At 39.3% G+C, this 26011-nt stretch overlaps 1 protein-coding gene across 1 annotated transcript; it reads left to right on the forward strand.

Moving 5' to 3' along the window:
- Positions 1–7096: 7096 nt before the first annotated feature.
- LOC133128853 (cytochrome P450 2F5-like) lies at positions 7097–24911 on the forward strand. Its single transcript, XM_061242659.1, has 9 exons — positions 7097–7288; positions 10975–11137; positions 11238–11387; positions 14222–14382; positions 15052–15225; positions 18649–18790; positions 20675–20859; positions 24192–24333; positions 24715–24911. Exons 1-9 carry the CDS (start codon positions 7097–7099, stop codon positions 24909–24911), a joined length of 1506 nt encoding a protein of 501 aa, XP_061098643.1.
- The last annotated feature ends 1100 nt before the right edge of the window (positions 24912–26011 follow it).

The raw sequence follows: 26011 nt of genomic DNA on the forward strand, positions 1-26011 counted from the left end.
TAGTGCTAGCAGTAGTAGCAATAGAACACCGATTTGCCGCAATCACACTCACACACACACGCATTTTATTACTATATTCTATATTCTATAAAATGCCTTGGGTTCCTATTTTATCTTAGATGCAGGTGACTGCCGTCCTCAGTATAGGCTTCATAATGGGTTCAAGGCGATTTCTAATGGATAAAGCAAAAGACCAACTGCGCTTTATCATTCACCTACATCGGTTTAGATCAGCTAAGACTTGCGCAATTCAACTCGTATGGGTATTCTAATTGTGGACGCAGATTGTTAGGTCACTGCATCCACACATTAATATAACCAGATCTGCAGAACCCCAGTCCTAAAAAAACAGCCTACCCGTTCAAGTGACACTGGGCATCAAATATGCAGAAACAATGAGTAAATCGGTATTTACAAGAAACTTTATGAAACATACCTTCCTGTACTTCTTATAGTTTAGTTTCTTTTTAATGAGCTTTTCCTCTCTCAATCGTGCTCTCGTTTCATCAAATTCTATAAGGGGCTCGTACCCCTCCGGCAGAAAAGCGAAATTAATCGAAGACTTGTCCTGTTTTTCTTTATTGCTGCTTTCCTCGGTCAAGTTGTCGTTATTTGTAACTTCAGTGCGAGTGTATTCAGAATCAATTTGTCGCCGATACCTCGTTCCTCTGTTGTTTTCTGTTTCATCTAATCTTTCACTACTCTCAAATATTCTCGATACCTCTCCCCACAAAGACTTTGACTTCATTTCAATTTCCAGCACCTACTTACCACCCTCACTTTGAAAAATTATGTTCTCTAATGCAAGCAGTGAGTTCATTTAATTTTTTCCTTTGAAGCTATTCTGGCAAAAGTTATAAGACTTGGCACCATTCCCTTAAAGAGGTATGTCTTAATACAGCTGAAACGGTACCGCCCACCTTTTCAGCGGCCCTGGTTCCAAGATTAAGAGTTTGAACCTTGAGCCTAACCATCCAGCTATGAGATGACTCATTACATTATAAAAATAGATTCCAAGCAAAAAAAACTACAAGAGTGTGTTCTTAAGGCTTTTTAAGAGGGAACGAACGACTCATCAGATAAAGCATAGCGAACAGTGTCAGCCACTCAATGGGGTGCTAAGAGCGTCACCCCACCCCGACCTGTCACTGGGGAAATCCATGCTACAGCAGCAGAAGACCAATAAGTCTAAAAAATAAGTCTAATAAATACCTAATAAAGTGCTCACTGTGTATATTATTGATCAAATATATGAAGAAGATATGCTCCTTTGAATGTTGGTACTGTTGGTACTGAGGTATCTGTTCACAGTTATTGGCTGTATCAATTTGTTATTTTTACACTTTCCCAAACCCATCCCTCAGTTTAATAAACAAACTGGCAGGGTTACCATGTTAAAACTGCAGAGGGTACATTGAAATAAACTTTAATGGCTGGCCTGTAGCGTAGTGATTACGGTACATGACTGGGACCCGCAAGGTCAGTGGTTCGATCCCTGGTGTAGCCACAATAAGATCCGCACAGCTGTTGGGTAAGGCCCTTAACCCTACATTGCTCCAGGGGACGATTGTCTCCTGTTTAATCTAATCAACTGTACGTCGCTCTGGATAAGAGCGTCTGCCAAATGCCGTTGATGTAATGTAATGTAATGTAAAGGTGTGTTTACAGCATACAATAGTACAATATGGAGTGGAATGGTGGAATGATGCAATGTTCAACATTCAGCTCTATAATGCCCAATGCAGCTGGGGAGATGCAGTCCCAATGCAGATGTGAAGCTGGAGAGCCTTGTTTTGAGCTGTTGTGGAGTTGTTGGAGGCATGATAACTCTGGGAGGTTGGACATTAGCATTGCACAGCAGCTGAAATCTATTGCTACTGCATCACAGCGCTCTTTGGCAATAAGCACTGGTGCGACACATGGGGTACTTATAATGACACAGTAGGCATCAACTGATGTATCAGAAGTTTTATTCTTTCAGGTTGCATATCTTTGCTGTTCTGTGACTTCATCGTCACTGTGATAACTATAATAGAAACGAAACATAATTTATTATAAACAGTCTTTGTGTCCATGAACTCCTGTGGAAAGCCACTCAGTTCTAGCATTAAGCTAGTGAGAAAATTAGCTACTATATTTGCTCGGTTAACAACACACAAACTCAAATAAAGTACAGGCTATTGCAACAAAGGATAAACCATACCGTTGTGCGCCATCTTTCCCACATGTATCTAGGTTGGCTTCATACAATGAGCAATCAACAACTTTGGCTTATAATGAGCAACTTTTCCTCAAGTATTTCCTGGTGGCCTGATGATGTGCACGCAAGCATTACAATAACTACACTCGGTCACGTGACATAACGGGTTTATTTTCATGCATCACTATATTCAAACCAGCAGATGGCACTATCACTTATTTCTTATAAGTGATAGCAACATCTTAACTAGATGTTAATAGAACCTTTAAGAACATTTCCCACAGTACATGGTAAATACTGAAAACAAACTGTCTCTACGGACAGCTACAACCACACCAGGCTTCTAAGCATCAAAGCTTTAACAGAAAGAAGACATTAAATGGCAGGAAAATGGTCAAAAACATACAGCCAAAGCAACCAAGGACTTTTTTGGGGCAAAAGCGTGGAATGTTCTTGACTGGCCAAGTCAATCACCTGACTTCAATCCAATTGAGCATGCATTTCACTTACTGAAGCCCAGACTGAAGGCAAATAGCTCCTGAAACAAGCAGGAACTGAAGATGGCTACAGTACAGGCCTGGCAGAGCATCACCAGGGAAGATACCCAGCATCTGGTGATGTCTATGGGTCGTAGACTTCAGGCAGTCATTTATTGTAAAGGATTTTCAACAAAATGTTGAGTATGATTACATTTCAGTTTGTGTTAATTTGTCCAATTACCTTTGGTCCCATAAAATCTGGGGGACTACATGAAAAAATGAATACACTGTTCACCCAATATGGATGTAGATGAACAGATAAGGCTAGTTATTATATGGAAATCCATATGGGACTGGTGGCACTGAGCATGCATTAACAGTACCAGTGGGGTTATCACAACCTTCGTCACCGGGGAGGTCCATACAGTACTGTTGTTGTTCTATACATGGGGTGCACTAGTGTTAAGTGATGAGGGTATGGAGGGGGTGGGTCTGGGACCCCCGGCTTCATTGTTGAGCCTTCTGGAGGTGTCATGGGTCTTACTAAATAAAACACAAGTGAAGGAAGGTGCCTTCACAACCATAGTGAAATGCTCGCATTAGCACCCTTTTGGTTGATAATATTATTGTTCGTTGCCTGGTTATTTGGTTGGTAGGAACCATGCTAGTTTTGGAACATTTGAGCTGGGCTTTTATGCACAACCCCCTAATTTTTAGCACAAGGAAAATAATATCATATCATGTGTAATGTAAAACATTCAAATAAAAGCTAAAAGGCTGCACTTTAACTTAACTGCAGAAGCAGCCATGAAAGCCATGACCTTTCCAACACTTTGGTAGAGGTTAATCTTGGTCTTATCAGTCCATATAACTTTGGTCCAGAACTTTTGTGGCTCTCTCTGTATTTCTTTGCAAATTGTAATCTCACCTTCCGATTCCAACTACTGATGAGTGGTTTGCATTGTGGTATAGTCTCTATATTGCTGCTCTCTTCGAATGAAGTCTTCTTTGAATGGTTGATTGAGATACCTTCACCCCTGCCCCGTGGATATTGTTTGTGATGTCACTGACTGATGTTTTGGGGGTTTTCATCACAGCTCTCACAATGTTTCTGTCATCAACTGCTGTTGTTTTCCTTGGTGACCTATACACCGACACTTTGTGCCGTCTGGCGCCTCCCCCTCACCACATCTGCACTTCACGCTTACGATTGCTGTCTGTCCTGGTCCCATGGTGGTGGAATGACCTCCCGGTGGATGTCAGAATGGCAGAGTCTCTGACCTCCTTCAAGCGCAGACTGAAGACCCATCTCTTCAGGCTACACCTTTCCCTCCCCAACTCACAATCACTGTGATTAGCCTTAGACCGTAATGGCACTTATGTATAGATATCGGTACTTGTATAGGTATTGTTGTTTTTATTGGCTGTATTCTAGCTGCCAACTGTGGTATGCTAGGTTGAAAGTTGATTGTACTCTTCAAGGGTTCTGAATTTCTGTATGTTTACACTAGGACTCGGAACTGTACTGTCCTCTCAGGTCCACTTTTGCCCTTGTTCTTGTGTTTGATTTGCACTTTGTTGTACGTCGCTCTGGATAAGAGCGTCTGCTAAATGCCACGTAATGTAATGTAATGTCTGATGTCTGTTGTATGGGAACATTTTTTTTTTCACTTTTCAGGACATTCCAAGTTGTTGTACAAGCTATCCTCAGTGCTTGTGCAAAAGATTTCCCCTCTTTTCTAAGCTTCAAAATGGCTTGCCTTTCCCAAAAAGATAGCTCTCTCGTCTTCATGTTGGTTTATCTTTTCTAACAGAAACACAGTTTTCACAGGCAAAACCTAAGACTAAAACCAAGGCTAAAACTAAGAGTAGACGTTCAGAACTATTTATTGTTTAACCAATCGATCTAACAAGACACATCTGGGCTACAAGAAACACCTGTCAGTCACATGTTTCAATACTTTTGCTCGCATAAAAATTGGGTGGTCTGATACAAAAGGTGATATGTTCCAATTTGTTCAACAAATCTAGAAATCCAGAAAATAAAAGCTGAAATTTGGATCTGTCATCTAATGTACATCTTTTGACCTCAAACTCAATTGTCTTCAGTGTATAGCAAAAACAAAGCAATTGACCTTGCTGTTCCTTGCTGTTGTTCTGTATATATACTGATTCCAACATCTTTGATATAAACTTATGTAAGGCTTTACCTACCTCCACAAGACTGTCCCGATGGTATGGGGGTATTTTAAAAATGCAGAGGCCTTCACTACATTGATAGGATGTTACATATATGAAAAACTGTGATAGAAAATGTTGCTGGGGTCCAACCTGAATCCCAATTGCCTGGCCAAAGCATCATGTCAAGCTGCCTCCCCTGGACATAATATCTCAATGATATGAGGGTGTTCTGAAAAGCTGGGACCCTCCTCTGTTCAGATATTATGTCATAGAAAATGTGGCTAGGGATTAACTGTGCAGTACCAAGGTGACTTACATTAAATGAAACCCAAATTGGTTGATGGTTCGATCCCCGTTGTTCGATCTCCAGAATTTGGGAGTAGAGAGAATGGAATGGCCTGCCAACAGTCCTGACCTCAAACTAATTGAACACTTGTGGGATCAGCTGGGGCGTGCTGTTCGTGCTAGAGTGACCAACACAACCACGTTGGCTGACTTGTGACAAATCCTGGTTGAGGAGTGGAATGCCATCCCACAGCAGTGTGTGACCAGGCTGGTGACCAGCATGAGGAGGTGCCAGGCTGTTGTGGCTGTGTATGGTTCTTCCACATGCTACTGAGGCTCCTGACTGTTTGTTAAATGAATAAATTGTAAAATTGCAAATATGTCTTGTTTCTTCCTTGTTACTGATAGACTCATCCAATCCACCAAACAACACCAAACAAGAGAATAAGCTGTTTGGCATTGGCAGAGAAGATTTGGCAAATTTTACATGAGCGCAATCCACATACTCAGCTGTGCTGCTCATCCCACAAATGCATGTTCCTTACAAATTGGGCACCATGTAAAAGGGAAATAAACAGGCTTTCCAACGGTATAAAATTTATTGCTGTTACAACAGAGAAATAATCTACCAAACACAAATTTCCTAACTTTCCTATCTGAAAGAAGAGACCAGGATTATGCCTGTAGTCAAAAGGGTTCAAGAATAGTAACTATTTTATTTTGAGTATTTTTAAGCTTGTGTGCAGAAAAGGGCCGATGCTTAAGGGGTTAGAATACCAAAATATGAAACAACACATTCAGTATCACATCAATTACATAAGAAAAATGTATATGATTGCACAGTAGCAAGAATGCATATACACCAACAATAATACACAAAATGTACTCAAAAGAACCAATATAATATCACAAATATTCAGAATTACAAATGATAAAAATCAAAACTTCACTTTAAAATTATAAGGAAATATAAAGAAAACAAACTACTTTAACCACAACTGGCTTACTTCTGCAGCGACGTTTCGTGAAACAAGTGATGGAAGAGATCCTTCCAGACATTCTTACCCATACGAAATGCTTCAGGAAACTCACCCTACGACGGAAACAGCATTGGGCTTGTCTATTTTGAGTGATGATAGTCCACTTAACACCACCCCTTCGTCCACAAAAGCCAATAGTCTTATCCACCCCTCCATCCCAATACTGGTAGAACTGTGCATCAGATGGTCGCAACAATAAGGAGCATGCAATACACGTAAGTGTATGATACTAGCTATATGTGCAATTGGCTATAATAGGAATGTGTATTTTGTATCGCTTTTACATGCATATATTGTCCTCTGCTTGTGGACCAAAAGTAAATTGAAACCAGTTAGCATCAGTTAACAGTCAATTACGGCATGTTCAAGACAGATTTATCTTTCTTCGGCTGCTGTGTCTTCCGGATTTACATTGTTATAATCGTTTCTCGCTTGAAGTTTATTTTAAACAGTGAATGGATAAGATCGTCTATGTATATAGTCAAGTGCATAAAATAATTCCCCTTCATAGAGAAGGTGGTCATTGGGGGTATCGAGGGTCATCTTTATTGCAATGAGTTTGTCTTTGCAAACAACTTTGGGATCAGGGAAATATGTGCCATTAGTACATGTAGGCTACACTATCTCTATTGTGCAATGTAATTTAACTGATTCAAGTTTTGTACTTATTTATTTATTATTCATTGACCAATTAATTGATTGCTTGGAGGGGAAATAGGTTATCAGTAAGTGCTTAGCTGGATCATTGATAATTTTATTTGTTATTGAGTTATTTGTTATTGCAGGTGAATTCAATTCAAATTACCTCATCTCTGAACAACCAGAAGACAGACAACCTTTAATATTTTTTTTTTATAATCAGCAAAAGTTTTCCACGTCCCAAATTTTGGAATTAATTCTAGAAAATCAAAATGCCATTGGCACACATCTTGCCTCTGGATGGCACCGCCGTTCTATTTATTATCTTGAGTTTCATCATCCTTATTTCTATTCTTAACCACAAACAAACCAATAAGAAATTCCCACCAGGACCCAGGCCTCTTCCACTAGTAGGGAATGTATTTATTCTGGACAGAAAAAGACCTTTTAAGACTCTGATGGAGGTAAGTAGCCTACAAGCATACCAGCATACTGGTGTTGTCACATAGTTAACAAAAATACTTGTCTAACTGGTCTTTAGAATATTGCACAATGAAGAGGAACAGTATCTTGTGATGCATGCTAATGGTTAATGGTATACAATGTCACTCTGTTACCAGGTGGCTTGCTCTGGTTGACCTGATCATTAGATCATTGCTTGTTCGACAGGACTTTCCACTGGCATTTAAGATATGCTGAGAACCTCATCAATGCACACAAATCTAAGGTGTTATTGTTCCTCATCTCTTGGAAGGTTATTGCCTCTGAACACAAAGCTATTTAAAGGATCAAGACCTAGTGTGGTTAGACCATACCACAAAAAGTTTTGATTTTTAAAGTTTGAATGAAAAAATATGTCTTTTATAATCACTTTGGTGCTAATCTAAGTTTTTGCGCTATTTTTAAAACAAGAATCGAAACAGTCAGGATTGTAACAGCCTTGCATTGTGCATTCATATTTTTGAAGAAATCTTCATATTCCAAAATCATTGGTTCAAATGATTCATTTATCATGAAATATGTTAGGAACGTTTGTTTAGATCACCTACACACAAGATACCTACAGCTTCACTGTTTAGCTGTTTTTATAATACTTTAATATTGCAGTTAAATATACTTAAAACATGTTTCAATATCGTATTTTGTGGTTCTATGGTTCTCAATAAAGGGAATAATTGAAACAGTAGAAGAGAGTGGAATTATTGAATAAAATATGAATAAAAAATACAGTTACTTTTCACAGTTAGCACAGGAGCACTGTATGTGGACAAAACTGAATGTTTTTTTTTTCTAGAAAAAAAAAAGCAAAAATAAAAATGATTAGTGAGGCTGAACTTGACAGAAAGTAGTGCACCTACTGCAATGCCACAGGTTGTTTGGGTTTTTTTAGATCATTGTTTTATGACTGACAAAAACATCTTGTTGGAAGAAAACTAGTGCTCGTGCTTTGATAGAATTATTTTATTTTGCAGTGCTTTGGTGCATTTTGTGCATCAAATTACCTGTTGTGCCAAGCTGCATGTTGGATGGTGATGAAGTATTACATCCAATGATTATGTGGTAAAAATGATCATGTTCCAAAGTAATTGCTGTCAATAGATGTATTTATCCTGAAACATTCATGATTTAAACATGGAATGTTGTAACAATAATCAATTTTCATAAAACTATGCTTTAGGAGCAAAATATTACACTGACTTATAATTTTGAGGAGTTGAATTCATTGAGGCGGCACGGATGGTGCAGTGGGTAGCACTTCTGCCTCACAGCAAGGAGGTACTGGGTTCGAATCCCCGTCGGCTGGGGCCTCTCTGTGCGGAATTTGCATGTTCTCCCCGTGTCTGCGTGGGTTTCCTCCCACAGTCCAAAGACATGCAGGTTAGGCTGATTGGAGAGTATAAATTGCCCGTAGGTATGATTGTGTGAGTGAATCATGTGTGCGCCCTGCGATGGACTGGCGACCTGTCCAGGGTGCATTCCTGCCTTTCACCCAATGTATGCTGGGATAGGCCCCTCCAGCCCCTATTCAGGTTAAGATAATGGATGTTTGGGTTAAGATAATGGATGGCTGAAGAGTGAGATTACAACAGGATAACCACAGATCTTGGTTTTGAACTTTTCCAACCTTACTCTTTGAGAAATCAATGACTAGCCTAGCCAATGAGGCAATGAGGACACAACTCTCACAGTTACTAGACCATTTACTTCATTACAGGTCAGGTTAGCCTGGTGAAGAGGTATGTCAATATACTGGTCCCCAACCCCCTGTATTAATACATTTGTTTGATCTGGATCTGGCTTCACCCCATTCAACAGCCTCTGCCACCACTAATGACTGAACAGCCCTTGTGTCTCATAAAATTACAACAGGACACTCTTTTGTGTTTCCAACAAAATAAATTGCACCTTGGGAAATAAAACTAATTAACAAATTTTCAGACTGAATCAAGAGCTGAATAAACTTCGGGCCATTTCAAACTATTAGCCACTTTCTCGAACGACAGGAAAAACACCTCAATCTTGTAACCAAACGTATATTAAGTTACCGTGGACCCCTTGTCAAGCTCAAGTTTCCTCAATTTGAACTCCATTCGTATTCGTTCTTGTTCAAACGCCAGTCAAAATTGGGTTTTTTTTTTTATGTCCTCTAACAGCAATGCCTACTGTGATGCTGGCTTTGAAGCTTGGATTAACATTTGGAGCAACTTGCCAGAACTTGTGTGCGCACGTGTATGAGTGAATATTGCAACTAACTACCTATGTTTAGTGTTAGTGTGTCTAATTGGACACCCCTGTCTGTTTTCATCTTCCATTGCCAAGACATACTGAAAAATAAATAAATGTCAAAAATAATGAATCAGAACAATCAGAATTAAGTGTCACAACCATCCCCAACCCAGGCAGCCATTACATAGCCAGCTATTTTTGCATGCATGTTTGAAGCTAGCATGAATTTGAAGCATCACATTTGACTAGAAAAACGGCATATTACTGCAATGGAAGTTTGCATTTTAACTACAATCTTGTGACTGCTAATTAAAAAATAGGTGAGACGCAAATACTTTTATTTTTAAAACACCCACTATTTAATATAGATTCATCAAACCTCTTCTGTGAGCTCAAAGGGGAATATGGGTCTGGACAAATGTCATCACATTGCCACAACTCATCCCTCGTTGGTCAAATTGATGGTGTTACTTCTAAACCATTATTTTAACCATCCCCGTTCTTCCATACCGTCTTATTCACATTTCTGCGTGTGTGTGTGTCGAGAGTTATATTTTAATACTAGGAGTACAAAAAATTTAAAATAATTTGTACACCTTCCCTTGCAAGGACACAACCAATGTTGAGATTGGTTAATATATTAGGTTCAAGTCTGGTGACTGAGATATCCAAAGACATACAGTAATTTTATTGTCAATTTACCATTTCTTAGTTGAACACAAAGTATGCTTGAGATCACTGTCTTGTTTACAGATCCATTTGCCTAGATTGAGCTTTCTGGCAAAACGTCTTCGTAGTCATTGGATTTCATGAATTTCACTAACCTTACAAGGTGGCCCAGGGCCAGTTGATCTCAAACAACCAAATGACTAGGATCATAATCTTTTCAAAGCAGTCCATGCTTGCATTTCATCATCCCTCAGCATGAGAGCAGTAGCACCATTATTACATTATGTACATACTCAGTAGATCAGTTTTATAATTTTTTCTAAATACATATTTAAAATATGAATATATGTGAAATATATAGATACAAATATATTGTGCATATGCATTATATTTTTAAAGATGAGATAATATATTGTTTAAGGTTTTATTTGAAAAATACGGCCAGTACAGACATTTTATTTTCATTCATACATGCACGCTTCTTGAGATATTTTGTGCAGATTCTTGTGGAGGTGATTATAAGTGCTTATGTCCAAAGTCAGCATTACAATCTTAATTAGGACGAGCAGTTAGGCAATGCAGTTTTGATAATTCAGCTGAACAGTTATTGTTGTTTGTCTCACTGGATCACTAAATGATAAACAATTCATTTAAAGTTTTTTAAATTAAGTAATTTAAAAAACATGGTGTCCTTTTATTCTGAATATTTTTCCTTAGAATTTTGGGGATTAATCTTGTTTTGTTTTTCTTTCAGCTGAAGGAAAAGTATGGCTCAGTATTCAGCATCCAGTTGGGCTTGAGGAAAATGGTTGTTCTGACTGGTTATGAGACTGTGAAAGAGGCGCTTGTCTTGAAAGCTGACCAATTTGCAGAGAGACCAGATATTCCAATATTCAAGAAAATTACTAAAGGAAATGGTAGGTACTGGCTTCAGAAAGATGCCATAGTTTGTTTTACAGGCAGAAGTTTTTTGTTAACATGTGCAAAATCCCAATTCATATCATTTTTTCACACTAGGTATCATTTTTGGCCATGGGGATTCATGGAAAACTATCCGTAAATTCACACTTACAGTCCTACGTAATCTCGGAATGGGAAAGCAGAACATTGAGGAAAAAATCATCAAGGAATCTGAACATCTCGTGAAGCAGTTTGAAGCAAAGAATGGTTAAGTGACAGCCAATCAAATGACAAATGTTACTGCTCAGTGTAACTATAGATACCACATGATTAGAAAAAGGGCTTCTCAATGTTTCTATGGGAAAAAAAAATGTTTGGACACATCATCTTACTGTTATGTAAACCTGTTATGAGGTCTCTCATGATGGGAGGTGCCTTCAGGCATGAATTTCTCCAGACAGACCAATCACACAGTGATTAGGCAGGGAATTATCTTCCCCTTATAAGTGTACATCAACTGAAGAGGTTCTCAAGCATCTTTATTTTGCATGCCAATGCAAGTCGGGCAGCACAGTGAGACTTCACTCTGTCCAGAGACATGGGAGATATGGCCCAAATTGCATTACGCTCTGAATCCATCCCGTTGAATAAGGTTGCGGGAGCACCGCAGCAATACCACAACCCCTCATGTACGGCATACACATAAGACTGAATGTGCCACTGATGCTGCTGTCACATCCAGTCTGTAAAACCTTACAAACGTACATACTCAACATGGTTCGACCAGCTCAAGCTTTTGAAACAGCTGGTCATAGCTGGATTTTACACCAGGGACAGCTAACATCAGCTAAGTTGTACAACAAACATTTGTTTACTTAAATGTTAAGTTAATGTTTGTACTGATGAGCTAATAGTAACAACATCTAGGTCTCTATAACAGTAGTTCTGAATACATTGCAGTACCGACCAGGTCCACCCGACACCACACGTTTACAATGTAATGTATAAAACAAAAAAAGTTTAATACGGATAGACAGTGTCAGCTAACTGATAACCAGTACTAATGTTAGCTCTCTGTAGCGGCCTGTAGCAATGCTGTAAACAGAGAAATAGAGTTGTTTGCTTACAAGAGCAATTTTAAATGAAAGACTAGGCTAAGTTATTGCTGGTGCTGCTTAGCTGTATCGAGATAGCAAAGTATGCCTTTGAATTACATTCAAGCTAACTTGCATATTGCAGTATGCTCTGGGTAGATTTTTTGGTAGAAAGGAATTACAGATCTCACTCCTCACCTATACTAATCTGCAATGCAGGTCACTCCAACCCAAGCTTAGCAGCGGCTCATATACACACTTTCAGCAAGTCCGCCTCCCTGAAGGAGCGTGGTGGACTGCTGCTAAGAGTGCTACTCAGTGAGTGAGAATAACATCCTCCTCCTCAAGCATATCTCTCCAAGTCTTCCTAGGCTTGTGATAGCCACAGCATTAGCTGCAGCATTGGTAAACCCAGGGATTTATTTCAGGGTGGCAAATATGCGCCTGTGTCTTTTCAATTTTGACACAGTGCACACAGGAATTTGGGTTAGCCCAAAACTGCTGTGTGTGCCTAATTTCCTTGCGTGTGATGCAGAGAGGGGTTGGGTCCCTACCTGAAATAGTGGAGCTACAAGAAGGGGGGCACAGACGACAGATCACTGGCTTGCTCCCTTTGTCGTCCATGTTTGTGCTCCTCTGTAGGGGGCTAAGCTGATTTTTATGTAATGTAATGAAAAGTAATTACATGAAGAATTTAATTACTAGGAGCTGGTTGGTTCACAGTAAAAACATTAGGCTTCCTGCTAGCAAGAAGGCAGAATGCTGAGTGGTTAGAGTATGAGTACAGCTAACCTACAGTGGGTGGGCTGCTTGCTTATTCGAAAAGCAACTTCATGATGAAGAGTATACAGCACAACCGGAGGTTTGGTGTTGCTAACCTTGATGGAGCACACTATGGTTCCCAGGAGCTGTGATCTTCATGTGGAAGAAAGGTGATGCACACTGTTATAAGGGGAGGATAAGTCCATCCTTAATCACTCCATGATTGGACTGTCTAGAGACAAACATGGTGGTATTGGAGTTTACACTGTCGGTCATGCCTGAAGGATCCTCTCATTGTGTGATACCAAAGTTTCATAGAGAACAAGTGTTACAGCTTACTATTGCTATAGACAAAACAAGCTTTTTTAGTATTTCTTCTCAATATTGATACTGAAAAACATACTTGGATACAATCTCACCCAAGTTGTTCCACTCAGTGGAAGAAAAACATGCTTAGAAACTACAATATACACTCAGTGAGCACTTTATTAGCTATTTATTATTTATTTTTTAGATGTATTAAGTGTTGTATTCTGCTGCTGTGGCCTGTCCACTTAGAGGTTTGACGCGTTGTGTATTCAGAGATGCTTCAGAGATGCTGACCTCTGTCATTAACAATGCTTTTCTGCCCGCAGAACTGCTGTTCACTGGATGTGTTTTGTTATTCACACCATTCTCTGCAAACTCTAGAGACTGTTGTGTGTGATAATCCCGGGAAATCAGCAGTTTCTGAGATACTCAATCCACCTTGTCTGACACCAACAATCATTCCACAGTCAAAGTTACTTAGATCACATTTCTTCCACATTCTGACATTTAGTCTGATAAACAGCTGAACCTATTGACCACATCTGCCTGTCTTTATGCATTAAGTTGCTGCCACATGTTTGGTTGATTAAATATTTGCATAAATAGCTAGTCTACAGGTGTGCCTAATAAAGTGATCACTGAGTGTATGTGATGTGACCAGTCTCAACAAAGTGATTCTATCACTAAACATGCTTGGAAACCAACCAGTCTCACCCAGTTACTTCTGTGTTTTACAGTGTAGAAATCAGCTTTTTCTTCATGAAGAAATTCTTAGAAAAAAAAACCTTGCTTGTGTAGGAATAACAGACTCAGGGGGAAATAATTACACTGTTTACCTTGCGGCTTGTACTCAATCAATTGTGCATAATGAACCCTGTACGAGTACTTCATTAGGCATGAGGGCTATAACATTTGACCTGTCTTTTTCCCCCTTAGGTCATCCATTTCTGACAACAATTCCTATTAACGCAGCTGCATCTAACATAATAGTCTCCCTGATTATGGGAGAAAGACTGGAATATGAAGATGAAAATTTCATTAAACTTTTGGTCTTGATCAATGAGAGCTTCAGACTTGCTGGAGGCCCATATATACAGGTGTAGTAAATACTGCAGCTATTATTATTGTAATTATTATTATTACAAGCATTTACAGACACTTTTATCCAGAGCAACTTACACATTAATATTTTGTTTTTACATAGTATATATTTATCCAGTTGGATATACATTCACTGAGCACTTTATAAGTGGTTTGTAACCACTGTAAACCTAGTTATCCATGCAATTATCTATGCAGAAAAGCGTCTCTGAACGTATCAAACCTCTCTAAGTGGATAGGCTACAGCACCAAACAACTTAATAAGTCTAAAAAATACAGTATGTCTAATAAATACCTAATAAAGTGCTCACTGAGCGTAAACTGAAGCAATTCAGGTTAAGTACCTTGCTCAAGGGTACAATGACTGTATGTGCAATCTTTAGGTTACAATCCCAGTTCCTTACCCATTATTCTATGCTGTTGCCCACAAATTATTATTATTATTATTATTATTATTATTATTAGCAGCAGCAGCAGCAGCAGTAGTAGTAGTAGGAGTAGTAGTCACAACTAAAGTGAAGTAAGTAAATATTTAAGGTTAGTTCTATGTTTCACATTTTTATTCCATGCTTATCTACAGGCCTATTCTTAGAAGTCAGAAGTCAACTGTTGATACAGTAAAATAAAAAAAATTAAATACAAACTGAATCTAACCTGTGTTATAGTTGTACAACATGTTCCCCATGTTGCACCATTTGCCTGGACCACATCATAAAGTTTTAGAACACCAGAATATTCTGAAGGACTTCTTCAGAAAAATTTTCATCCAGCACAGAGAAGTTCTTGATGAAAATGACAAAAGAAGCTACATTGATGCTTTCATGAGCAAGATGGATGAGGTAAGCAGAGATATAGCTACTTTATATAATTATGTCTGATTCACAAATGTGTTTTATAGATCCACACACAAATACAGTGGTGTAAAAAAGTGTTTGCCCCCTTCCTGATTTTTTTTTTTTTTTTTTTTTTTTTTTTTGCATGTTTGTCACAATTAAATGTTTCAGATCATCAAAGAAATTTAAATATTAGTCAAAGACAACACAAGTAAACACAAAATGCAGTTCTTAAATGAAGGTTTTTATTATTAAGAGAGAAAAAAAATCCAAACCTACATGGCCCTGTGTGAAAAAGTGATTGCCCCCCCTTTTAAAACATAACTTAACTGTGGTTTATCAAACCTGAGTTCAATTTCTCTAGCCACACCGAGGCCTGATTACTGCCATACCTATTTTCAATTAAGAAATCACTTAAATAGGACCTGCCTGACAAAGTGAAGTAGACCAAATGATCCTCAAAAGCTAGACATCATGCCGAGATCTAAAGAAATTCAGGAACAAATGAGAAAGAAAGTAATTGAGATCTATCAGTCTGGAAAAGCTTTGGGACACCAGCGAACCACAGTGAGAGCCATTATCCACAAATGGCGAAAACATGGAACAGTGGTGAACCTTCCCAGCAGTGGCCGGCCGACCAAAATTACCCCAAGAGCGCAGCGACGACTCATCCAAGAGGTCACAAAAGACCCCACAACAACATCCAAAGAACTGCAGGCCTCACTAAGGTCAGTGTTCATGACTCCACCATAAGAAAAAGACTGGGCAAAAATGGCCTGCATGGCAGAGTTCCAAGACGAAAACCACTGCTGAGCAAAAAGAACATTAAGGCTTGTCTCAATTTTGCCAGAAAACATCTTGATGATCCCCAAGACTTTTGGGAAAATACTCTGTGGTCTGACGAGACAAAAGTTGAACTTTTTGGAAGGTGTGTGTCACATTACATCTGGCGTAAAAGTAACACCGCATTTCAGAAAAAGAACATCATACCAACAGTAAAATATGGTGGTGGTAGTGTGATGGTCTGGGGCTGTTTTGCTGCTTCAGGACCTGGAAGACTTGCTGTGATAAATGGAACCATGAATTCTGCTGTCTACCAAAAAATCCTGAAGGAGAATGTCCGGCCATCTGTCCGTGACCTCAAGCTGAAACGAACTTGGGTTCTGCAGCAGGACAATGATCCAAAACACACCAGCAAGTCCACCTCTGAATGGCTGAAGAAAAACAAAATGAAGACTTTGGAGTGGCCTAGTCAAAGTCCTGACCTGAATCCTATTGAGATGCTGTGGCATGACCTTAAAAAGGCGGTTCATGCTCGAAAACCCTCCAATGTGGCTGAATTACAACAATTCTGCAAAGATGAGTGGGCCAAAATTCCTCCACAGCGCTGTAAGAGACTCATTGCAAGTTATCGCAAACGCTTGATTGCAGTTGTTGCTGCTAAGGGTGGCCCAACCAGTTATTAGGTTTAGGGGGCAGTCACTTTTTCACACAGGGCCATGTAGGTTTAGATTTTTTTTCTCCCTTAATAATAAAAACCTTCATTTAAAAACTGCATTTTGTGTTTACTTGTGTTGTCTTTGACTAATATTTAAATTTGTTTGATGATCTGAAACATTTAAGTGTGACAAACATGCAAAACAATAAGAAATCAGGAAGGGGGCAAACATTTTTTCACACCACTGTATCTCTCAAATATCTTGTGTCTTCTGTTTTGTACAAATTCATACATGTTTGTATATAAAGAGCAAAAATAGCTACGTATCAAAATTCTGTGTGTACTTTTTGCTATAACCCAGTCTCAAATGTAAAATCTACATCTAATGACACACGTGTATTCAGTGACGTGAGTTGTAAGCTTCCTTTTTTCTTTTCTTCTGCAGTTCCTGTGCAATCCACATACAAATAGCTATCAATCATTGAACTGTAATATAACAGTATAACAGTTATATTACAGTTGAATGCTATCGATCCACAAATGTGCCAAGCTGTGTATGGAATGCCAAAAGGGTCACAATTCACCAGGTTTTGCCATAGTCCCTTTGCTCAGATGGCTAGCGCACTTAAATAAGACATTAGCAGTACCTAATGTCGTGACCAGCTGGCTAGGTCTGCAAATGTTGTAAGTAATATTAACTCCACAAAATTTGATCAGAAGCTCAAAGCTGAGCAGGCTATGCATTTATTTTGTTCATAGCTAGCCAACTCATTTAGACAGCTATGAACAAAATAAATGCACAGCCTACTCAGCTTTTGGCTTCCAATCAAATTATGCATCTTAGCTGCATCGCTAAATTCAAAACTTTTACAAAACTGGAACATGGACTGGTGTAGAACTGTGCAGGTGTTTTGTCTAAATATTTTCGTGTTCCCCTAATGCCCTGTGTGTTCATTTTAGTCTGAATTTGCCATGAAGACGTATAGATTATGAAAGCCCAAATATTTCTCGAAAAATATCATATGAATGTGAATAGTTTGCACTTTGCTGCCACAAAAGCAGCTTATGTGATTGTGTAACCGCAGAAAATGATTCCGGAGCGAGCTGATTCCAAAGCCCATTTTATATTATTTCTCGGGAATCATTGCGACTGTAGGGGGAACAGAGTTCGACACACCCGATTTTGCTGAGCTAAATCGGTAACGTTAATCCTACTTCATGATAGACCACCCGGACAACTTATCATGAAATTGGTCAGATTCAGCTAAAATATACAGCTAGCTAGCCATGACAAAATAAATGCATAGCCTGCTTAGATCGAACTGTGAGCTAATTTAGCATTACACCCAGCATTTGCAGACCTAGCCAGCTGGCCACGTCAGCTAACACATGGTAAATGGCTGGCATTTATAAAGTGCCTTTATCCAAAGTGCTGTACAATTTATGCTTGGGTTAAAAGCCATTCCTGGCTAGCTTCACTTGTGGATGTAGGCCACAGAGCAAGTTATGTGTAAAATAATCTTCTTAACTTTGTGTGTGACGATGTAATACGGTGTCCTGCAAACGGATACATTTTAAGGCCTACTGGAATGAAATCCAGAATGAAACCATTCACCATTGCTCAACTTGGAGACAGCGGCTACACTATCTACATTTGTAGTCTTTGGACAGGCAATGCTGAAATATTTTATTTTTAATATCAACATTAAACTACTTAAATACTGTTTTGTATTTAATATCAGAATGCCTAGGCTAATTAATTTAATGTTATTTATTAAGGCCCTTTTCAAATTAAACTTTAGTATTGTTGCGATGATCAGTACAATACTAACGTTGTCTGAATTTGCACTTAATATTTGCCCACAGTTTCAATAGGAAATACAATGCAGTGTATATGCAGGCAACCGTTTAAGTGGTGAGTAAAGGAGATATCTGCTGTATATGTCCATTGTTTAAGCTATGTCCAATGTCAGACCAATGTCGACCCACAGGAGAAGAACGACCCATATTCCCACTTCCATGAGATGAACCTCCTGTGTTCAGTCACAAATCTGTTTGTGGCTGGGACAGAGACCTCGTCCAGCACCCTTTGCTGGGCTCTCTTTATCCTGATCAAGCACCCCAACATCCAGAGTGAGTTGATGCCACTTTTACTTTAAAGAAAAGATTTTGTTAAATCTTGCAATGGGTCAGTAGTTCCATGATTATAGCAGATTCTTCTTTGCATACGGTAGCATACAGCAGAGTGGTGAGACCTCATCATGTGTATGGCATCTGTGTATAAGAAATGGGGACAGTTACAGTTAAACAGCGAGTGAGCCAAATCGATTCTTTCAGCAGTTCTCAGCAAAGGGTTTTATTTTTAATGCATATTTAAAGCATAATGACCTACAGTGGGGCAAAAAAGTATTTAGTCAGCCACCAATTGTGCAAGTTCTCCCACTTAAAAAGATGAGAGGCCTGTAATTTTCATCATAGGTATACCTCAACTATGAGAGACAAAATGAGAAAAAAAAAAATCCAGAAAATCACATTGTCTGATTTTTAAAGAATTTATTTGCAAATTATGGTGGAAAATAAGTATTTGGTCAATAACAAAAGTTCATCTCAATACTTTGTTATATACCCTTTGTTGGCAATGACAGAGGTCAAACGTTTTCTGTAAGTCTTCACAAGGTTTTCACACACTGTTGCTGGTATTTTGGCCCATTCCTCCATGCAGATCTCCTCTAGAGCAGTGATGTTTTGGGGCTGTCGCTGGGCAACACGGACTTTCAACTCCCTCCAAAGATTTTCTATGGGGTTGAGATCTGGAGACTGGCTGGGCCACTCCAGGACCTTGAAATGCTTCTTACGAAGCCACTCCTTCGTTACCCGGGCGGTGTGTTTGGGATCATTGTCATGCTGAAAGACCCAGCCACGTTTCATCTTCAATGCCCTTGCTGATGGAAGGAGGTTTTCACTCAAAATCTCACGATACATGGCCCCATTCATTCTTTCCTTTACACGGATCAGTCGTCCTGGTCCCTTTGCAGAAAAACAGCCCCAAAGCATGATGTTTCCACCCCCATGCTTCACAGTAGGTATGGTGTTCTTTGGATGCAACTCAGCATTCTTTCTCCTCCAAACACGTTGGGTTTTTACCAAAAAGTTCTATTTTGGTTTCATCTGACCATATGACATTCTCCCAATCCTCTTCTGGATCATCCAAATGCTCTCTAGCAAACTTCAGACGGGCCTGGACACGTCTGGCACTGCAGGATTTGAGTCCCTGGCGGCGTAGTGTGTTACTGATGGTAGCCTTTGTTACTTTGGTCCCAGCTCTCTGCAGGTCATTCACTAGGTCCCCCCGTGTGGTTCTGGGATTTTTGCTCACCGTTCTTGTGATCATTTTGACCTCACGGGGTGAGATCTTGCGTGGAGCCCCAGATCGAGGGAGATTATCAGTGGTCTTGTATGTCTTCCATTTTCTAATAATTGCTCCCACAGTTGATTTCTTCACACCAAGCTGCTTACCTATTGCAGATTCAGGCTTCCCAGCCTGGTGCAGGTCTACAATTTTGTTTCTGGTGTCCTTTGACAGCTCTTTGGTCTTGGCCATAGTGGAGTTTGGAGTGTGACTGTTTGAGGTTGTGGACAGGTGTCTTTTATACTAATAACGAGTTCAAACAGGTGCCATTAATACAGGTAACGAGTGGAGGACAGAGGAGCCTCTTCAAGAAGAAGTTACAGGTCTGTGAGAGCCAGACATCTTGTTTGTTTATAGGTGACCAAATACTTATTTTACCGAGGAATTTACCAATTAATTCATTAAAAATCGTACAATGTGATTTCCTGGATTCTTTCCCCCCATTCTGTCTCTCATGGTTGAAGTGTACCTATGATGAAAATTACAGGCCTCTCTCATCTTTTTAAGTGGGAGAACTTGCACAATTGGTGGCTGACTAAATACCTTTTTGCCCCACTGTATACATTCCTGTTATTGCATGTTCCTGCTTCATTTCTGTCACTTTTCAGTGAGGATCCATGAGGAGATTGACAGGGTCATTGGAGGGTCAACGCCCAGGGCTCAGCACCGTCAGCTGATGCCCTTCACAGATGCTGTGATTCATGAGATTCAGAGATTTGCCGACATCCTGCCCATGGACCTGCCTCATGAAACCACCTCTGATGTCATCCTCAGGGGCTACTGTATACCCAAGGTTAAATGCAGTTTGTCAGAGCACCCAAATATTTTCATACTCTGCTTCTAGAAGCACAATACACACAGTAGTCTGATCAAGAACTATTGGCACCCTTGATAAATATGCACAAAAATACAGTCCCGGCCAAAAGTTTTGTCGCATGAGTGGACAAAAGTGACAATTGCTAATTACCCAACTCATAATTAACTCTTAATTAGCTAATACAGTTAGGAAACAACACAAATTAATCATAAGTGTCTAAAGTTTATTTAGATGCTAGCAAAACAAAAATTTCATAGATGCTTATAAGGTTTATTGCTTGATGATGATGAACAAGCCAGTTTCTACCTGGACAAAAGTTTTGTCGCAAATCAAATTATAATCAATACATTTTATCTTTCTCAAAAAGTAAATAAAATACCAAATTAAAAATCAGTCTAGTATTTCATCATTAAGAAATTAATATCTTGTATGGGTTCCTTTGGCCTGCAGAACAGTTGCCATCCGGTTTGGCAGAGAGTCGTAGAGCTTGTTGATGAAATCGTCGGGGATGGCATGGAAGGCCACCTTGCAGGCATCCCAGAGCTCCTCCAAGTTCTTTGGCTTGGTCCTCCAAGCTTCCTCCTTCATTCTACCCCAGATATGCTCAATAATATTCACATCTGGAGACTGTGCTGGCCATCCCTGAAGGACCTTGATCTTCTTCCCCCTGAGAAACTTCATAGTGGAACCTGAGGTATGGCAAGGAGCTCCATCCTGTTGAAAAATCTGACCCCTCTTGTAGTTGGGAATGTACTGGGAGGCAAGAATCTATTGATATTTGGCACTGTCAATGTTACCATCCACCCAAACCATAATCGTTCCACCTCCAAATGTGACTGTCTTCTGGGTGAACCGCGGGTCCAGACGGGCCCCAGAGGGTCGTCGACAATATTGGCGGCGCTTGGGATGGAGCTCAACTGACGATTCATCGGGAAAAATCAATTCTTCGCCACTTTTCTGCTGTCCAACCTTCTGTCAGGCTGTGGGCCTTGGCGTACGCAACACGGTTTCTTAGCTGTCTCTTGTTTAGCGCTGGTTTCTGGGCAGCAATACGACCATGGAGACCATTGCGAGCAAGAATCCGACGTACAGTTCTTGACGAAACAGGTGTTGCTGGCGTCCACTCCTCCTGGAGCTGTGAGGCGGTTGACATGGGGCTGGCTTTTGACAGTCGGACCAGCAAGCTGTCGTTGTCTTGCGCGGTCTGCCCGACCTGGGTCTGTCATGGACGTCGCCAGTCTCTTGGCAGCGCTTGCGAATCCTCTCCACCTGCCGTTTAGACACATTGAAGATGTCTGCAACTTCAGCAGGAGACTTGGACTTGAGATTCTTGATGATCAGCACTTTGGTTGCTGGTTTGATCTTGGGCATGTTGACAGAAGCAATGTTGAGCATGAACTTGATGGCTTAAAGTGTCAAATTTCTGCTTTTATAGCTCAAAGTTACCTACAGCTGACTAATCAAGCCCCTTGTTTGTTTCTTCCTTATTCACTGTGGCCTAGAAATTGGAGTTGGCCATTGCGACAAGACTTTTGTCTGGCCAAAACTGACCTGTTGATCATTATCAAGCTGTAACATTTACTAACAATTTTGAAATGTAATTTTGCTAGCTTCTAATAAACTTTAGACACTTATGAATCATTTGTGTTGTTTCCTAACTTTATTAGCTAATTAAGAGTTGGGTAATTAGCAATTGTCACTTTTGTCCACTCATGCGACAAAACTTTTGGCCGGGACTGTACTGTAATTCCATTATTGACATAACATTTATTTTTCAACATGTGTAGTGTGGTTTTTAATAATTCAAAGGGAATCAACCAACGTCTTTCATTTTTTAAATAAAAAAGGTATTTCCCCAAAAAGAGGTTTCTTAATCATTGGAACCCCTGGTTTAATCATTTTTGCAGACACCTCTGGTAAAGATGACAGCTATCCTTTCCTTTTTTTGACCGTTTCCTCCATTTGTGATAATGTTAGAGAACACATTCGGGGAGAACTTTTCAAGGTCCTTGATTTCCCTCTTTATTTCAGAACACAGGTTTTTGATGGGATTGAATTCTGGAGAGAAAGATGGATATTGTAGAATATGGCTGTTGTTTTTATTTAACCATTTCTGTGTGGATTTTTATGAATGTTTGGAATCGCTGTCCTGCTGGAAAACCCACCTGTGTCAAAATCTCATGCCCCTAGCAGAGGCAACCAAATTTTATGCCCAAATTTCCTTTGTTTATTGTACTAAATAAGGGCTGTCTTTGTGCCACCCTTCCAAAGAGTTTGTTGGTATGCAGGTGCAATGTTATGGTATGTTTTTATACTTGTTGACCCCAAATATCAAAAAGCTAGTCTGCTATTTCTGCTATTCTAAACTGTAATTCTTGGGTTCTTTATGGTCTCCCTCACCATCTTCCTCACTGTCAGTGGGGACAATGTGCACTTGCATCCTCTTCCTGGCAAGTTTGCAACCATTCCATATGATTTATATGTTTTTATTATTGCCCATAAAGTGGTATGTTTAATCGTTTATGTATTTGTTCTGTACACATTATCAGACTTGTGATGCTCAATTTCCATCAGGCTCTTCTGAATTGACAGTTCTTTGGCTGTTCCATGCTGATGGATGACAAAGGCATTATGCATGCTTGTTCCATCATTTTTATTCGCTCGTGAAAGAGGAAGTGATGGAAGGATACAATATAGTTCCTTTAGACTGGAATTAATTATTGTTGAAATGAATGTTATTTCCAAATTTTCAAATTATACTGATTTCATTTACAGTTATTGTTAGCGATGCCAATCATTTTGGCACTTGTGATATTCAGGAAAAAATGGAGTACTAAATAAAAAACATTGAAACATGAGAGCAAATGTATTGAAATAAAAGTATATAGTTTTCAGCTGTGGAGTAGAGTGCTCACATTTGCCACCTGGTGATGGTTGTCCAACCATAATACTTATGTCGGAACCTCACAAGTATTATTTCCCGGCCGGTGGCATTCTTGCTGAAGAGGCAAAATGTCAAATGAAACATGAGACCACTGTATAATTTTCACAGAAATCTTAACATAACATATAGATCATAATCTGCATTATTACACGCAGCCTATTTTCTTCATTTTAATTAAGGGTGCCAATAAACCTGGTGCCCACTGTATATATACTTCATAGTAGAGTACTGTAGTACTCTACAGTACTGCACTTTCTGGTACTCAATACATATTCTGTACATTGGGACTTTTGCAGCATAACAGGATTGCTTGTCTTTCTCTTTGAAAGCATAGGAATGACCCAGGTTTTATGCTCATCTATAGGGGACCTATGTTATCCCACTGCTGAGATCAGTGCACCGGGATACAAACCACTGGGAGAAGCCAGACCAGTTCTACCCGCAGCATTTCCTTGATGAGCAGGGAAAGTTTGTCAAGCGAGAAGCCTTCATGCCATTTTCTGCAGGTAATGTCGTTTCCCAAATGGCAGGGACCAGAATTGCCTTCATTATTTGTAATAAACTGGGTTTGTGTTGAAAATGTAAAGATTGCACTGACTTGGAAGTTAAGGATGAATGTTGATAGAATACAAGCTAGAATCTTGATATCATAAATTAACTTAGTCATGTTTGACTCCTTAAGAACTTAAAACAGTAAGATGATTTAATTTTTTCATTTTAATTTGATTTAGTTTGACTAATATAAGTATATAGTGTTGTATTAATGCCACAATAGACAAAGGACAGCATACTACAAATGCTAATATGGAGATAATTATCCTTTAATCAGCAAGCTGTACCTTGCTCCTGGATGTCACCCTGATCCTTTCTCCCCTGGTCTTTGCTAGGCCGCAGAATATGCATTGGAGAGTCGCTGGCCAGGATGGAGCTGTTCCTTTTCTTCACATCTCTGGTACAGACCTTCTCCTTTCACGCTCCTGAAGGGGTGAATGGGGAAGATATTGACCTGTCCCCAGTTGGGGGTCTGACTCTTGTCCCCCCAAACATCCAGGTGCGCGCCCTGGTCCGAAGCAGAAACACCTAGGTGCCCCTTCACCAGCACCACTCCACATTATTTAATCTGTAGGAAAGAATGACTACTCCTATATTTAAGGCCAGTTCATGTCTAATTGAAGCAAAACAACTAGATACCATTAGCTAAATAGCCAGAAATATATTTGTGTTTTAAGCAGAGCTAAATGATAGGTGGTAATTGTTGTCCAATTAGATATCTAATCAGAAACTGGCAGCCATACACTACGATTTCCAAGACAATTTCTCATTAAACATGAATGAAGGTGTGCTGTATATGTTAATAGTATATTCAGAGCTGCTCAAGATAATGATGGTTTACATTGTCAAGTTTTTTAAATGGTGCATTCAAGATGGGGAAAAAGACCTTTTTTTATTTTTTTTTATTTTTATAAATAAACCACAAATGTGCATTACATTTTGCAGTCTGGGGTATACTACTGGAGTAGTATATCCATTAAATGCATTTGAGTGAAATTCAGAAGAGGAGAACACTATTAATATTTTTAATATCCATAGATCACTTAGATTGGCAGCTGGGTTGTAAAAAATGAAAAATACAGCACTATGTTGACCAACTAAAATATTTATTCATAAGATCTGTGTGCCCACCTTGATTTTGTAAAAATGAAGTGAAATAAAATTTGAAAGCAAACATGAGACCTTTCTGCAAGTTTTAAAGCAGGATTATTTTTATTTTTTAATGTTTATAAATTATACAAAAGGAAAAGGTGTGCAAAAGATTTTTAACTCTTTGTTACTTTTTGATGATTACTAAGGCCCAAACCCAGGTGATTTACCCATTAGGGCTTCAATGAGTCAGGTGAGTATAATCCAGGCCTTAACTTTTTATTCTGAAGTAACTCCATGCCTTCTGAAGTGGCTGTTCTCTCTGGTTCCTCTAAACAGTTGGGATTACAGTAAGCATTTCAGACAAAGTTCATTTCAGACAAAGTTCACAAGTTCATTTCCACAAAGAAGGAGAAGGCTACAAAAACTGTCAATGTTTCTAATTACCTATTTCCACTGTCAGAAAAAATATTAGGAAATGGAAGATAAATGGAACTGTTGAAGTCAAGGCAAGGTCTGGAATACCAAGAAAGATTTCGGACA

Source organism: Conger conger, chromosome 5 (genome assembly GCF_963514075.1).
Source record: "Conger conger chromosome 5, fConCon1.1, whole genome shotgun sequence".
Taxonomy (NCBI): Eukaryota; Metazoa; Chordata; class Actinopteri; order Anguilliformes; family Congridae; genus Conger; species Conger conger.